The 17181-nt window shown below is 39.0% G+C and overlaps 2 protein-coding genes across 2 annotated transcripts; one reads left to right on the plus strand and one right to left on the minus strand.

Moving 5' to 3' along the window:
- Positions 1-8182: 8182 nt before the first annotated feature.
- Positions 8183-8560, plus strand: LOC311187339 (small ribosomal subunit protein eS25; the record flags this gene model as incomplete). The annotated part of the gene is made up of 1 exon (XM_084258694.1): positions 8183-8560. The coding sequence occupies one exon, from the start codon at positions 8183-8185 to the stop codon at positions 8558-8560; it is 378 nt and encodes a 125-aa protein (XP_084114820.1).
- Positions 8561-9417: 857 nt separating this feature from the next.
- LOC311187383 (small ribosomal subunit protein uS14-like) lies at positions 9418-9751 on the minus strand (the record flags this gene model as incomplete). The annotated part of the gene is made up of 1 exon (XM_084258749.1): positions 9418-9751. Exon 1 carries the CDS (start codon positions 9631-9633, stop codon positions 9418-9420), a length of 216 nt encoding a protein of 71 aa, XP_084114875.1. The 5' UTR covers positions 9634-9751.
- Positions 9752-17181: the final 7430 nt, after the last annotated feature.

Here is a 17181-nt window from a genome sequence, read left to right on the forward strand (position 1 = left end):
AAGGAAATAGAACAAACATTACTAAAATTTGTATGTAACCAGAAAAGACACTCAGTAGCCAAAGCAATCTTAGGGAAAAAAAAGAGGTCACGCTTCAAATTATACTACAAAGTGATGGTAATGAAAATAATATGATATTGGGCCGGTGGTGTAGCGGGTTGAGCGCAGTGCTGTGAAGCTGTCTGCAGCTTCTGCAGTGCAGGTTTGATTCCTGGCTGGCCAGGGAGATACCCACATGGTGCAGCAGACCTCTCCTGTCTTGCCTGCTGATCCCCTCAGCAGTGTTTTCGGTCTGTCTGCCTGTTCTGCTCCCCACTCTGTCTCTGATGAATCTTCTCACCCTCCCACACCTCTGGCCTGTACCCCAGTTCTTGTATAAATAAAAATAAATCTTTAAAAAATATATGATATTGAAATAAAAATAGACACACGGATCAATGGAACAGCATTGAGAGCCCAGAACTAAGACCACACATATATGGATAGTTAATTTATGACAAAGAAGTCAAGAACATATAAATAAAAAGGGGAGTCTTTTCCACAAATGGTAATTGGGGAAACTGGACAGCCACATGCAAAAGAAAGATACTAGACCACTATTTCACACCATACATATAATTAATTCAAAATGAATTAAAAACTTGAATATAAGATCTAAAACTATAAAATACATAGAAGAAAACATAGGCAATACACTCCACGACATTGGCCTTAGAGATGTACTTAAGGACACAACTCCAATGGTAATAGAAAAAACAGCAAAAGGGACCTCCTGGGAAGTGCAAGAGTTAGTTTCGTGCTGTGAAGCTATCACCAGCCACTGCAGCACGAGTTCAATCCCCAGCCAAGGAGCTGACCCACATGGCACAGCAGACCTCTCCTGTTTCGCCCGCTGCTCCCCTCAGCAGTGTATTTCTGTAGATCTGCCTTTTCTGTCCCCCACCCTGTCTCTGGTGAGTCCTTTCACCCCTCGCACCCTCTGTCCTATACCCCAGTCCTTCCATGCATAAATAAATAAAATCTTTTTAAAAAACAGCAAAAATAAACAAATGGGACTACAGTAAACTTACAGGCTTCTGTACAGCAAAAGAAACTCATTAAAATGAAAAGACTTCCTACAGAAAGGGAGAAAATATCTGAACATCATGCATCTGACAAGGGATTAATATCCAAGATACACAATGATCTCATAGAACTCAACAACAACAAAAACAACCCAATCAAAATATGGGCAAAATATCTGGACATTTCTTCAAAGAGGATATACAGATGGCAAACAGACCCATGAAAAAATGCTCAGTATCACTTATCTTTAGGTAAATGCAAATCAATACTACAATCAGATACCATCTCATACCTGTGACAATGGCTCATCTCGAAAATATCAGGAACAAGTATATTGGCAAATGTGTGGTGGAGAAGGAACCCTTGTACACTTTTGGTGGGAATGTAATTTGGTGTAGCAATTGGTAAACATTATGGAGGTTTCTAAAAAATTTTAAAATAGGTGTGCCATATGATCCAGCAATTCCACTCCTAGGTATTTATCCAAAGAATATTAAAAAGCACTAGTTCAGGGCCTCCTTGGTGGCACAAGGGGTTAAGATGCAACCGATGAAGCTTCCGCAGCCTCTGCAGCAAGAGTTCGATCCCCTGGCCGGCTAGGGAGCAACCCACATGGCACAGCAGACCTCTCCTTTCTCACCTGCTGCTCCCCTCAGCAGTGTATTTCAGTAGATCCACCTGTTCTGTTCCCCACTCTGTCTCTTGTTAATCCTCTCACCCCCCCATACCTCTGGCTTGTACCCCAGCTCTTGTATGCATAAATAAATAAATCTTTAAAAAAAAAACACTAGTTCAAAAATATATGTGTATCCTTATGTTCATTGCAGCACTACTTACAATAGCGAAGGTATGAATACAACCTATGTGGCCCATGACAAATAATTGGACAAAGAAGATGTGGTATATATACACAATGAAATACCACTCAGATATAAAATAAAAAAAAATACAGTCTTACATTTGCAATAACATGCTTGACATTTGAGGGGATTTTGTCAAGCGAAATAAGTCAGAAGAAATAGAAATATTGGATAATTGCAGTCATGTGTGGAATATAAAGAAATAAAGCAAAGAAACAGAAGAAAGCCAACCAGAATAAACCCCTAGATTCTGACTGCAGAACTGAGGTTACCAGAGTGAGAGGAGGGGTGGAAGCCAAGGGCAGAGAGTTGCCAATGGACTGTAGTGAAAGATTATTGGTTCTTTGGTGTTGGGTGTGGTGTGGTAAAATACATTTGAAAAGGTGAGACCCTGTATTCCTAAAACATACAGTGTTGTTGTAGTGTCACCTCAATAAAATAAAGTGACTCTGCTGGCAAGACTTCACACTGTGAAACAATAACTCTCTGATGAGATAAGGGTTGAGGAAAAGAAGAGAGAGAAAAAGGTTCTATGAGAAGCTTCCAGAATGTTTTCCATGGTGGCCACACCAATATACATCCCCACAGTGTGCAAGTCTTCCCTTTTCTCTACAACCAACACTTGTTATTTCTTATCTTTTTTATAATAGTCATCCTAGCAAGTATGAGGTGATATTGCATTGTGGTTTTGATCTAAATTTTCCTGATGATTAGTGATGTTAGCACCTTTTCATGTGCCTGATGGCCATCTATGTGTCTTCTTTGGAGAAATGCTTATTCAACTCCTTTGTCCATTTTTTTTTTAAAAGATTTATTTATTTATTTATACAAGCACTGCGTACAATCAGAAGCGCGGGAGGGTGAGAGAATTCACCGGAGCCAGCGTGGGGAACAGAATAGACAGACTGACGAAATACACTGCTGAGGGGAGCAGCGGGCGCAGCAGGAGAGGTCTGTGGTTCCATGTGGGACCATCGCTGGAGGCCGGCACTGCAGAGGCTGCATGCAGCATTGCAGCCCAGCGTTCAACTGCTGCGCCACCAGGGGAGGCCCCCTTTGTCCATTTTTTGATTGGATTTTTTTTTTTTTTTTTTTGCTATTGATTTGTAGAAGGTTCTTACATATTTTGGATGCTAACCCACTATCTGATAGATGATCTGCAAGTATTTTGTCCCATTCTGTAGGTTGCCCTTTCATTTTGTTTATTGTTTCTTTTGTTCTGCTGAAGCTTTTTAAGTTGGAGTCCTACTTGCTCATTTTTTTCTTTTCTTGCTTGTGCTTTTGGTGGCACATCCAAAAACTCATTGCTAACACCTATATCAAGGAGTTTTTCCACAGTGTTCATTTGTGGGCATTTTACAGTTTCAGGTCTTATGTTTAAGTCTTTAATTCAATTCAAGTTAATTTTTGTAAGTGGTACAAGATTGGGATCCAATTTTATTTTTCTGTGCTTGCATATCTAATTTTCCCAGCACCCTTAATTGAAGAGATTATCCTTTCCCATTGTGTATTCTTGGCACTTTTGTCAAAAATTAGTTATCTGAGGGCCTCCCTGGTGGCGCAGCGGTTGAGCGCTGGGTTGCAAAGCTGCCCGCGGCCTCTGCAGCGCCGGTTCGATCCCCGGCTGCTCTCCGGCCACCAGAGGAGGGTCCCACATGGCGCGCAGACCTCTCCTGCCGCCCGCTGCTCCCCTCAGCAGTGTACTTCGGTCCTTCTGCCTGTTCTGCTCCCCGCTCTGGCTCTTGTGAATTCTCTCACCCTCCCGCGCTTCTGACTGTACCCAGTGCATGTATAAACAAAACAAACAAACAAATAAATAAATAAATAAAAACATGCCTCTATTAAAAAATAATAATAATAATAATAAAATAAAATTACAAAAAAAAAAAATTAGTTATCTGAGCCAGAAAGAAAAAGAAAAATACCGGATGGTCTCACTCATAGCAGGAATCTAGAAAACTTAAATAAGGGACCAGGAAAATGAATAACTATAAGAAAGTGAAAATCAAAATCAACAAAAAACTATGAACCAGAGACACTCTATGGGGGGTGGGGGCGGGACGGGAGGGATTGGGGTCAAAATAAGGGGGTTGCAATTGTATGGGGAATATAAAAATAAAATTTATTATAGAAAAAAAATTAGTTATCTGAATATGTTTGAATATATTTCTGGGCTCTTGATTCTGTTCCATTGGTCTACGTGTCTGTTTTTACGCCAGTGCCATATTGTTTCTGCTTGCTTTGTATTACAGTGAACATACTTGTACACATGCATATCTGATGATTTCATTAAGATAAATTCCTACAAGCTGAAGTACAGGATCAAAGGGTCAGAAATTTCTCTTTTGACAATGCTTCTGGAAAGGTGATACAATTTATATGTACACCAACAATATATTAAGAAGTTAAATACTTCCCAGCTCTCAGATTTAATATTTTTTAACTTGGTCAATTGTATATGCAAAAAATTGTGGAACATTGATTGTTTTAATTTGTACCTTTTTTTTTTTTAAACATTTTTTTTTTTATAGAGGCATGTTTTTTATTTATTTATTTATTTATTATATTTGTTTGTTTGTTTTGTTTATACATGCACTGGGTACAGTCAGAAGCGCGGGAGGGTGAGAGAATTCACAAGAGCCAGAGTGGGGAGCAGAGCAGGCAGAAGGACCGAAGTACACTGCTGAGGGGAGCAGCGGGCGGCAGGAGAGGTCTGCGCACCATGTGGGATCCTCCTCCGGTGGCCGGAGAGCAGCCGGGGATCAAACCGGCGCCGCAGTAATTTGTACCTTTTAAAGTTGAACATGGTTTTGTTTGCTTTGTTTTAGGTTTTGGTCATTTGTAGTTATTTAGGAATTGCCTCTTCCTGTTCTTTGCCTTTTTTACTCCCTGCATATATATTTTTAATTGATTTGTATGAACCTTTTATGTGACATAAATATTAACCATTATCTATCACAGATACTCTAATTACTTTTCTTAAATATTCATAAATGTTCATTAGTCTTTTAATATATTAGCAGTGTTGTTTTTTTATTTCTCCAAATTTTCTAAATAGAAAATATCTTTAACCCCCAGTGATGATGATAATAATAATAATAATAATTTTAAAAGCAGTTAACATTAATATATAGACCATATATACAAAAAGACATTTGGGGACAAAAGTCTCAAGGGAAGTTTGTCTTGGGTGATGTTCTTTGTACTTTTCAGTACTTTCCAGATTTAATAAAATGAGTGACTTTCATAACCTTAAAACATTCTAACAAAATTTTTCTTAAGTGCAAAAAAATTTGTGTGGACTATGTAATTAGACTGCCAGAAATAAGAAAGAGGATAGGAAGGAGGTAGAGAGTGAAGCTGAAAATGACTTTGATTTCCATGCTTGGGTTACAGTCTACAGTGGAAGGCTTTTAGACAGGAAAGTGTTCTGATGAGATCTGTACTTCAGAAGGAGAATCCTGGTTACAGTGGAGAGAGAAATTAGATTTGGGAATTAAGAAACCATTGGTGATGGTATCCATTGTTATTGCTACAATAATGCTATCTAACAAAGAATCACAGGACCTCATCGAGAGGCAGCCTTGCTCATGGCAACCGTGTCTGGGATCAGCTAGAGACCAGCAAGCCAACCCTGCCAGTCCTGGCCAGGCCGAGCCACGCATTTAGGCATGGTCATTGATTTGTGGATCTTGATTTGCTTTGGTTGTTTCCAGACTGTCTTCATGGGTGGTTAAATAGCTAACAGGGTTGGAAGATAGAGATGATATCTTCAACCACCTCAAAGGGCAAACATGCTTTCCATCTGTTATAAAAGATTTAGGTTCCCTAACCTAAAAGATTTTCCTCTGGTAACACAATGCATTGTATGTGCAGGCATTGAGCTAAGCACATCTGCATCTCCCTATCAGCCGTATAGGGCAAGAGGAAATGATGGAAATACATTCATGCTCGTGCTGCTTGCTGCCATGAGTAATATAATCCATTGCCTTTGACCCAGAAGTCATGTATCCCCTGCCTGCATCCATGAAAATGTGGCAATTTAACTTACTAGTTTACAAGTGGGATAAAACCTCAGACCCTGAGATATAGTTAACATACAGCACTGTATAACTTTAAGTTGCTCATTAATGACTTGCCATACATATATTGCAAAATAAGTACTACAATAAATTTAGGGGCCTCTCTAGTGGTGCAAGGGGTTGAGCACGGCACTGTGAAGCTGTTCGCAGCCTCTGCAATGTGAGTTCTATCCCCAGCCAGGGAGCTACCCACATGGCGCAGCAGACCTCTCCTGTCTCGCCCGCTGCTCCCCTCAGCAGTGTACTTCGGTCTATCTGCCTGTTCTGTTCCCCACTCTGTCTCTGGTGAATCCTCTCACCTCCCCCACCTCTGGCCTGTACCTCAGTTCTTGTAATCATAAATAAATAAATCTTTAAAAAATCATTAAAAAATAAATAAATTTAGTTAACATCTATCGTGTCATAGAACTATAACGTTCTCCTTGTAATGAGAACGCTTAAGATTTACTTTCTTAGCAACTTTCATATATTCCATACAGCAAGGTTAACTACAGTCATCACGTTGCACATTACATCCTTAGTACTCATGTATCTTATAACTGGAGGATTGTACATTTTGTCTACCTTCATCTATTTCCCCCACTCCCCACCCCCTGCTTCTGGTAACCACAAATCTGAGATCACATAATATTTATCTTTCTCTGTCTGACTGTGTTCACTTAGCATAATGCCCTCAAGTCCCATTCATGTTCTTGAAAAGGATGGGAATTCCTTCTTTATCCATTTCAGAGCTTTCACAGTTCTTGACACTAGTGTTTTCTCCCTCTCAACCACTGGATCCATGAGTACCTTGCACAACCACATTCCTAGTGTTGGCATAGGGCTTGTATTTAATTGGCATTTTCGAAATATTTGTCAAAAATTAATGAATCACTTTAATTGACTCTTTATTTTGAATAGATTTGAAAACACTATTTCCCTTGACATAGTCATCAATCTCCTGTCACTGTAATTCCAAGTAAGCTTCTACTCTCCCCCCCCCCCCCCCAGTATTTGTTAAGACAGTGGCATCATAGCAATGGGTTACTTGGGTGTATGGCAAATTTGAAAATATTTTGGGAAGGTGCCCAATGCATGGCTTCCATATATCCAACACATTAATACACAAGCTATAAAGGATGTTGCTCTCACTTCTCTGAAATTCATTTCATGTGGATTTTGATTTTTTTTTTTTTTAGAAATGAAGGAATTTCTTTTTTTTTTTTTTTTTAAGATTTATTCATTTATGCATACAAGAACTGGGATACAGGCCAGAGGTGCAGGGGATGAGAGGATTCACCAGAGACAGAGTGAGGAATAGAACAGGCAGATTGACCGAAGTACACTGCTGAGGGGAGCAGCGGGCAAGTCAGGAGAGGTCTGCTGTGCCATGTGGGTTGCTCCCTGGCGGGGGGATCAAACTCGCGCTGCAGAGGCTGCGGATTGCTTCACAGTGCGGTGCTGAACCCATTGCGCCACCAGGGAGGCCCTCCTGTAGACTTTGGAAAAGAAACTTGTGACGCTTCCCTGTATACTTGTAGGTTGGATTCTTAACTATTCAACTGAATGAGTAAACCCAGAAGGAAGATGGGAGGAAATAAAAATGGGGAATCAACTGACTCAAGAGGAGAGAAATGGATCAAGGCTAGGACAACTTGTCCATTCAACAGTATTATGCAAATTTCCTGCAGCTGTCTGTTCAGCTGCTGAAGTCTGGGTTAAAGTTCAAAAGGGAAAGCTTTACATGCACATATTTTCCAATTTAAAAAAATGTTCACGTATTTGAAACGCAAATATTTTCATATATTAAAAATCCAGTGATGAATTATAATAAGGCATTTATGCAGAACAGAAGAAATTCAGCTCCGATTTAAACATCATTAATGTTTTAAACTGTATTAATTTTAAAACCTCAGCCCTGGCACACTTATAGAGCCTTTCTCTTCCTGCTGACTCTGGCAACAATCTCTGGGCTAAACGTGAGTCATAACTCGTGTCACTGCAGACAGCATCTGTGAGGTGGGGTGTTTCACTTCTCACTTTGGCTCATGTTTGTTTGTGCTGATTGGAAAGTAGGAATCTAAGAGGAAAGCAAATGTGGGACTATGGTTCTCCCCAGTCTCTGGACTAAGGAATTTTTAAGATTTAAAAAATTGAAGAGGCTGCCGTGATAGCCGCTGCTCTCCGAGCTTCGCGATGCCTCCCAAAGACGATAAGAAGAAAAAAGATGCCGGAAAGTCGGCCAAGAAAGACAAAGACCCAGTGAACAAATCTGGGGGCAAGGCCAAAAAGAAGAAGTGGTCCAAAGGCAAAGTTCGGGACAAGCTCAATAACCTAGTCTTGTTTGACAAAGCCACTTACGACAAACTCTGTAAGGAAGTTCCCAACTACAAGCTCATAACCCCAGCTGTTGTGTCTGAGAGACTGAAGATTCGTGGCTCCCTGGCGAGGGCAGCCCTTCAAGAGCTCCTTAGTAAAGGACTTATCAAACTAGTTTCAAAGCACAGAGCACAAGTAATTTACACCAGAAACACCAAGGGTGGAGATGCTCCAGCTGCTGGCGAAGATGCATAAGCAGGTCCCACAAACTGTACATTTTTGAAAAATAACACTTTATTAAATAAAAAAAAATTAAAAAAATTGAAGAGACAAGACAATTTGAACTATAATAAGTATAAAAATGACAATAGATACATAATGCCACATAACTGTATGCTTAAAAATGGTAAATTTTATGTTATACATATTATACCGTTATTTAAAATTGGATTAAGTCCCATCAAATATGTTTAAATTTTTGAATTCACTTTAAAACTAGTCACCTTGGAAGAAAACAGGAAAGCAAAGAGAAAGCATCAAACCAAGGTTCTGCTTTTCCTACAGAAACGGTATAATTAGGCAACCAGATAGTACATCAGGCAAGCATTTCTTTATAAAATTATTTCAACTAATAAATGGAAATAAAATGATAGAACTAGATTATTATCATTTTACAACATTCAATGAATTAATTGATGGAGGCAATAAGAATCAACAGTTGCTAATATTGAGAACAGAGGACATATCCAGACATGATGTATCTCCTGATAAAAGAACTCAGCACCACTTATAGTCTTGGTATGATAAAACTTCTGGATCCAGCTGACTATTTTCAAGAAAAGCTGCTGATAGAATAGATGTAGAAAGGCACCATGCATGTGCAAGCAAAATTCAGATTGTAGAAAATGCTCTAGATCAAACTGTCCATGTTCTTCAACAGATAAATTACATGGAAAAGAAAGGTGTGAAGAGGGAACCTGTAGATTAAAAGATATTTAAAAGTTGAATTGATAATTTTTTAACACTCATAAGTGAAGTATTTTATTTTATGTACAAAGAGCTAGTTTCTGCTTTACGGTAGATTTCTCCACAGCCAATTCAAGGAAGTTCATTTAGTCCAACTTAATGAAGCCTATATCCTTGGCGTACTGACGGAAACACTGGCGGCACATGTTGAGTCTGTATTTCCAGATCAGGCCGTGTCTATTTGAGCAGACTCGGCAAGAGCTAGAACCCTGGCCGAATTTTCTCGGGTGACTCCAGTAGAGCTGCTGGTGACCCATGTTGCTTTCTCGGAGGCAACAAGGCAAAAAGGGTGAATTGATCATTTTTTTAATGAGCAAGGCTCAACTAAAGTGTCAAAAGATGCACACTTGTATAATAAAGTCATAAAGATATGGGAGAAAAGTATTACCATAAAAATGCAGATAGTAGACGTAGGGGGACTTCTGGGATGGCTGGCAAAGTACTACTTTACCTGGATGGTAGTTACAAAGTTGTGACCTTATAATAATTCACTTCCTATGCATTTTTGTGTGCCTTTCTGTGCTTTATTTTATAACAAATATATTTAAGGCGGCATCTGGAGTGAGCTGTAGTAGTATGAGTCATCCAGGACTGCCATGTAGATGCAGAGCAGAACAAAAGATAATGAGAGAACCGGTTAGCCCCCAGAGGCCATCTAAGGGCCAAGAATTTGCCCCGCTACATGTGGGTAGATGGTAACTGAATTGTATCATGATTTTGGGCCAAGACAGGGTTTTGAATTCCTGGCAGAAATAGATGAGAAAGGGCTCAGAAGTTGTTTTGAGCAAATCATATTTTAGTTCCTGGAGCAATTTAGTTCTCTAGGCATCATAGCTCAAGCCAGACAATTATCAGCAAAAACTTGGAATTGCACCCTCAATACTGTGCTATTTGAGGACTGTGCGTGAGGAAGTACTAGCTTTAGAGACCCCCATTTCATTATAAAGAAATGTTATAGCATCCTTATCAGCAATACACAGTGTGCTTAAAGCTATATCCAAGGCTGCAGTCAGCTCTTTCTCTGCCAAGAAATCTGGAGGTGAGGTGCTTATTACATAAGTGATACCAAAAATCCCAGATATAAGTTCCCAGGGGGATGGCAGCATAAAAAACATTATGCTCGACCAAAGATTGTAATTTCACAGTGCGATACAAATAAACACATTAGAATCTTAAAATCCACAAATCTGACAATACCGATTGCTGGTAAAGATGTGGAACAACAGGAATTCTCATGCATATGTTGGTGAGAATGCAAATATTGCACAGCCACGTTAGAAGACTGATGGTTTCTTACACAGTTAAATGGAGACTTACCACAAAAAACAGCACCTGCTCTCCTAGGTAATTACCTAACAGATTTGAAAGTTATATCCACACAAAAACTGCATATAGATGCTTTACTTATAATCACCAAAATCCGGAGCAAACAAGAATTCCCTTGATAAACAAGCTATGGTACATCCATATAATGGAATACTATTCAATGATAAAAAGGAATGTGCTATCAAACCATGTAAAAAAATATATTGCAGCAGCCATCATAGACTAGGAAGTGATCTTTTTTTTTTTTTAAAGATTTATTTATTTATGCATACAAGACCTGGGGTACAGACCAGAGGTGTGGGGGGTGAGATGATTCACCAGAGACAGAGTGGGGAACAGAACTGGCAGATGGACCGAAATACACTGCTGAGGGGAGCAGCAGGCAAGTCAGGAGAGGTCTGCTGCGCCATGTGGGTTGCTCCCTGGCAGGCCGGGGATCGAACTCGTGCTGCAGAGGCTGCAGACACCTTCATAGGTTGCGTCTTAACCCCCTGCACCACCAGGGAGGCCTTAGGAAGCAATCTTGATGATAGGAGCCATGCACCAAATATAGCAGAGCAGAAAGAAAGGGCCCGAGTCCCACGGAGATTATGTAGAGCTGCCTTATCAGTCCTGGCTACCTACCCTGGACCCTTTTTTTACAGGAGAAAAAAATAACCCCCTTGTCATGTGTAGCCACAGTAATTTGGGTTTTTGTAACATGCTGTGGAATCTAATCCTAACTGATATATTGACCAGGGATCATAAAGAAGTAAAATATTTATTGGAAACTTTAGACTTTATGTATGAACTATCCTGAAGAAAAACAGTAGGAATGTGGTTTCCTAAGGTAATGGTTAAATCACTTAAATCTGAAACTGGCACCTGGTATACACTGAAAAGAGAAACTTTAACTCATCCAGTGATTGTGTCTTTTGACAAAGGAATTTTCCTTGCGAGCTAATTTGTAGTGCTAGGTTATCTGCGCTATTCCTTTGCTTTGCTGCATTGTGGATTTGGCGAAAGGGTACGCAGAGCATCATGAAGAGCTTGGACTTGACCTTGGTTTCTTTTTTTTTTTTTTAAAGATTTATTTATTTTATTTATACAAGCACTGGGTACAGTCAGAAGCGCTGGAGGGTGAGAGAATTCACCAGAGCCAGAGCAGGGAGCAGAACAGGCAGAAGGACCGAAGTACACTGCTGAGGGGAGCAACGGGCGTGGCAGGAGAGGTCTGCGCGCCATGTGGGACCCTCCCCGGTGGCAGGGGATCGAACCAGCGCTGCAGAGGCTGCGGGCAGCTTCACAGCCCAGCGCTCAACCGCTGCGCCACTGAGGAGGCCCTTGACCTTGGTTTCTTTGCCCGTTGTGCCTGGGCTACACATGGGGGAATATTAAGTCAATAGATGTGCTATGTGATAGAATCATGTCCTTTGGGGGTGAAAGCAATGAAAGGGAAAAAATTCGATTTTTAAAAAGTAATTCCTTCAATTTTGGAGACAGACAGGGAACAGGCTAGAGAGGACAGAATGGACTTTTCTAAATGCACCTTATTTGGGAAACATGTAAATCTTTTTGTATAATTATAAAAACAAATTTAAATCAAAGGGATAAAAAAAATCAATCTCTAATAACAAAAGTGAAACAAACCAACGTGTATAGAAAAATTGGTGACTTAACAACACAGAAAAAAATTATTTCAAATAATTTTAAACACAGTATTGACTGTACATCCCTTTTGGGATATGTCCTATGTGGACCAAAAGAAATACAAACAAAAAATCTTTCTTTCTTTCTTTTTTACTGAATTATTTATTTATTTTTAATTTTCTTATATCATTGTTCATTTTTGTACAATATTTGATTTCTCCCCTCAGGTGTGGGCCCCCCTAATTTTCCCACCACTACAGCACCTGTGAACCATCACCACAGTCTCTTGTGCCCTTCCCACCCCAAACAAAAAAACCTTGAACTATTAGTGATGATTGTACTATTGCTATTTTGATACTATTATTGTATATTACATATATATGAACACATGCATATGTATACTCATACACACATATATTAGGATAAAGCAAATAAGTAAATACATTAATGCCATTAGGATCTAATATTTTCAGCCTCAAAGAAAAGAGATACAAACATAAATTTAATGAAATTAGGTAAAAGCCATGTAATCATACTTTTTGAAGTGGAGGTAGCAATATGAATTTGTGAATTACTTTTACCTTTCTAAAAAGTACAAACTTCCCAGCTCTGTGGACAGAAAGGGTAACAATCAACTGTGGGGCTATTAGTGTTCCTCATACTCAGATTATCATTTTTCTGCCTTTAGTTGCTAAAAGTAACCAGAATTCCCCGAAGAAATAGCTGGCTTTTGTAGCAGAAAAAATGGAAGCAACCAAATATTACTGATACTTATGTCATATCAAAAGGACAAAGTAAACAATTTTAAGGGGTTCTACTTGCTAAAGATAGGACAGTTCAAACATCAAAAGGAATGATGATCTTTAAGGTCAGGAACAAGAAAAGGATGTCTGCTCTCATCACTTTTATTCAGAATTGTATTGTATATGCTAACAAGAAAAAGAATTAAAAGTATCTAGATAGGAAAGGAAAATGTAAATACATCTCTATATGCAGATGACATTATCCTGTAAATAGAAAATCCTCAGAAATGAGCTAAAAAACTATTATAACTAATAAGTTCAGCAAGGTTGAAGATACAAGATCAATAAACAAAAATCATTTCTATATCTATGCACTATCAAGACAGCTATGAAAATAAAATAAAAAGCAGCTCCATCTATATTAGCATCAATAAATAATACCTTGGGTTAAATTTAACAAAAGAAGAACAAAATTATATGCCGAAAATTATAAAACATTGTTGAAAGAAATTAAAGATCTAAATAAATGAAAACTTATCACAAGCTTATGAGGCAGATAGCAATATCGCCCCCCAAAGTGACCTACAGATACAATGCTATTCTTAACAAAATCCCAGTTGCTTTTTTGCTGTAATTGACAAGTTGACCCTAAAATTCACATAGAAATGCAAGAGACCCACAATTGCCAGAACAATCTTGAAAAAGAAGAACAAAGTTGGAATACTCACACTTCTGATTTCAAAACTTACTATAGAACTATCATAATCAAGAGAGTATGGTATTGGCATAAAGACAAACATACAGGGGGCCTCCCCGGTGGCGCAGCGGTTGAGCGCTGGGTTGCGAAGCTGCCCTGCAGCCTCTGCAGCGCCGGTTCAATCCCCGGCTGCTCCCCGGCTGCTCCCCGGCCACCGGAGGAGGGTCCCACATGACGCGCAGACCTCTCCCTGTCCCGACCCGCGGGATTCGTAGGCACGAAAAGAGAAGGGCTGAGGATTGAAATGAGGGGCTTGAGACAACTTGACGCTAGCGTTTACTTCTTTATTTTTCCTTTTCCTTTCTTTTACTTTTCCCTGTCTTTCTACCTTCCCTGACCTTCTCTCTGCTCCTCTCGCAATAACCTCCCTCGCAATAACCTCCTGACCTTCTCGTGCTTCTCTTCTTATATCCTGGGAGCTCCTCCCATCGTACCTCCCAGTCTCATTTGATTAATAGGAAACACCTGTGGTTTCTCAGCAGGCAAAACGGTAAAGCGAAAACTAATTAATGGCACGTGTGTTGCGCAACACGACGCATGCTCCAGGCGGCTCCGGACATCTCCTGCCGCCCGCTGCTCCCCTCAGCAGTGTACTTCGGTCTTTCTGCCTGCTCTGCTCCCCGCTCTGGCTCTGGTGAATTCTCTCACCCTCCCGCGCTTCTGACTGTACCCAGTGCATGTATAAACAAAACAAACAAACAAACAAATAAATGAAAAACATGCCTCTATAAAAAAAATTAAAAAAAAAAAGACAAACATACAGATCAATTCAATAGAATTGGGAGTCCAGAAATAAGCTCTTTCATTTACAGTCAGTTTTCAACAAGGATGCCAAGACTATTTAACAGGGAATGAAGAGTCTTTCTGACAAATGGTGCTGGAATAACTAGATATCCACTTGCAAAAGAATGAAGTTGGAGCCTTATCTTACACTATATACAAAAACTAATTCAAAATGGATCAAGGGCCTAAACATAAGCATTAAATCCATAAAACTCTTAGAAGAAAATAAGAATATCTTGATGACCTTGGACTAGGCAATAGATTCTGAGATACAACACCCAAAGCACAACAGCAAAAGAAAATATATAGATAAATTGGACTACATCAAAACTATCCAAAAAACTGAGAAGGCAACCAAAAGATGGAAGAAAACTTTTCAAATTACATATTTAAGAAGAGACATTTAGAATATGTAAAGAAAAATTCCTAATAACTCATTAAGAAAAAGACAACCCAATTTAAAAATGGGCAGAGGACCTGAATAGATTTCTCTAAAGAAGGTATGTACATGAAAATATATCTCAATAAACACATCTCAAAAGATGCTCAATATCATTAGTCATTAAGAAAATGCAAATCAAAATCACAATGATACTACTTTTTACCCACTAGTATGGCTACAATCAGACACTTGATAATAAGTGTTGGCGAGGATGTGGAGAAATTAAAGACCTTACACAATGCTGTTAGGAATGTAAAATGGTGCATTTGCTTTGGAAAACAGATTGTTACTTAAAATGTTAAGGATGTAGCTACCATATGACTTAGGAGCATTTCCACTCCTAGGCATATAACATGCCTAGAAAATATATCCTATATATGCCTAACAACAAAAAATATATGTACTAAACTTGTGAACAATATTTATTGCAACATTATTCATAATTTGCCAGATTGTTGCATAATTGCAACGTTATTCAAAATAGTCAGAAAGTGGGGAAATAATGCTGTATTAGTTTGCCAAGTCTGCAGCAGTGAATCACTACAAACTGAGTGACTTAAAACAAGAGAAACTTATTCCCTCACATTCTGCAGGCCAGAAGTCTGAAATCAAAGTGCTGATAGGGCTATATTCCCTCTGAACATTCTGGGAGAAAGATCTTCTTGCCTCTTTCACCTTCTGGTGGTTCGAGGTGTTCCTTGGCTTGTTGCGGCTACCTGACTGCAATCTCTTGCCTTCATCTTTACATGTCCTTTCCTCTTTCTCTTTGTCTCTCTGTCCTCTGTCTCTCTGTCCTCTTAGAAGGATACGTGTCACGGTTCTTAAGGTGTCTCCAAAATAATGTCATCTTTAGACCCTTAACTTTATTATATCCCAAAAGAACCTTTTTCCAAATAAGGTCACAGTCACAAATCATGATTGTTAAGAGATAGACATATCATGCTGGGAACCACCACTCAACCCACTACAAACCCAAATATCAATCAACTGATGAATGGTTAAATGAGATATGATTGATCTTTACAATAGAATATTATTTGGGGATATGAAGTACTGACACATGCTACAACATGGATCAACCTGGAAAACATTATACTATGGAAAGAAACCAAAGTTTCCATATTGTGCAATTCCATTTATGTGAAATGTCCAGAATAGGCAAATCTATAGAAGCAGAAAGTAGATCAGTGTTCACTAGTGCTATGGGAATCTTAGGGGACATGCAGAGTGACAGCTAATGGGTATAGGATTTCTTTTTGGCATGATGAAAATGTTCTAAACTTTTATTACTGTAATAATTGTACAACTCTGTGAATTACCAAAAATAAGTGAATTATGCACTTTAAATGGATGAATTTTATGGTATGTGAATTATAGCTCCATGAAACTGTTAAAAGTAAGGAATTAAAAATGAATAATGAATGTAATGGATTGAAATACATCAAATATGCTATAGTCTATAGGCTCATGACTTTTTTTAAAAGCACTTTAAAAAAATAAAAAGCACTTTGGTCATATTTTGATAATGTAGGTGAATAAAAGAAATCAAGCACTTATTCTATCTTTACTATATGAACTATACCTCAGGGCATCTGAATTACTGATAAGAGAAATTTCTTTATTATAAAAAAAAAAATCCCCACTGTTAAATATAGTAGAAACAATGGAATTAGAATCTCACAAATTTGCAAGCCCTAATGAAGTAGGGAACAGGGATACTTTCCATTAAGGAAAGAATGATGGGAACTTTAAAAGAGACCTAACAGAGCTTCCCTGGTGGCCTATGGGTTAAGTCTCAGCGCTACCACCACCCACCATGAAGGCCCACTACAACAGTCTGAGTTCCATCCCCAGACAGAGAGCTAACCCACATATGGTGCAGCAGACTCTTCCTGTTTCACCTGCTGCCCCTCTTAGCAGTGTATTTCAGTAGATCTGCCTGTTCTGCTCCCCACTCTCTCTCTGGTGAATACTCTCACACACATACTGCCTCTGCACCTCTGGCCTGCACCCCAGTTCTTCTATAAATAAATAAGTAAATAAATAGGACCTAACAACACCTGAATCCATGATTAATTTTACCATCACTGAAAATTTGACAGCCAGACATTAATATGTTTCTGATGTGATAGGAAGTACACAGTACCATTTACGAAGTATTCTTGCTAAT

Source organism: Talpa europaea (genome assembly GCF_964194135.1).
Source record: "Talpa europaea genome assembly, chromosome: X".
Taxonomy (NCBI): domain Eukaryota; kingdom Metazoa; phylum Chordata; class Mammalia; order Eulipotyphla; family Talpidae; genus Talpa; species Talpa europaea.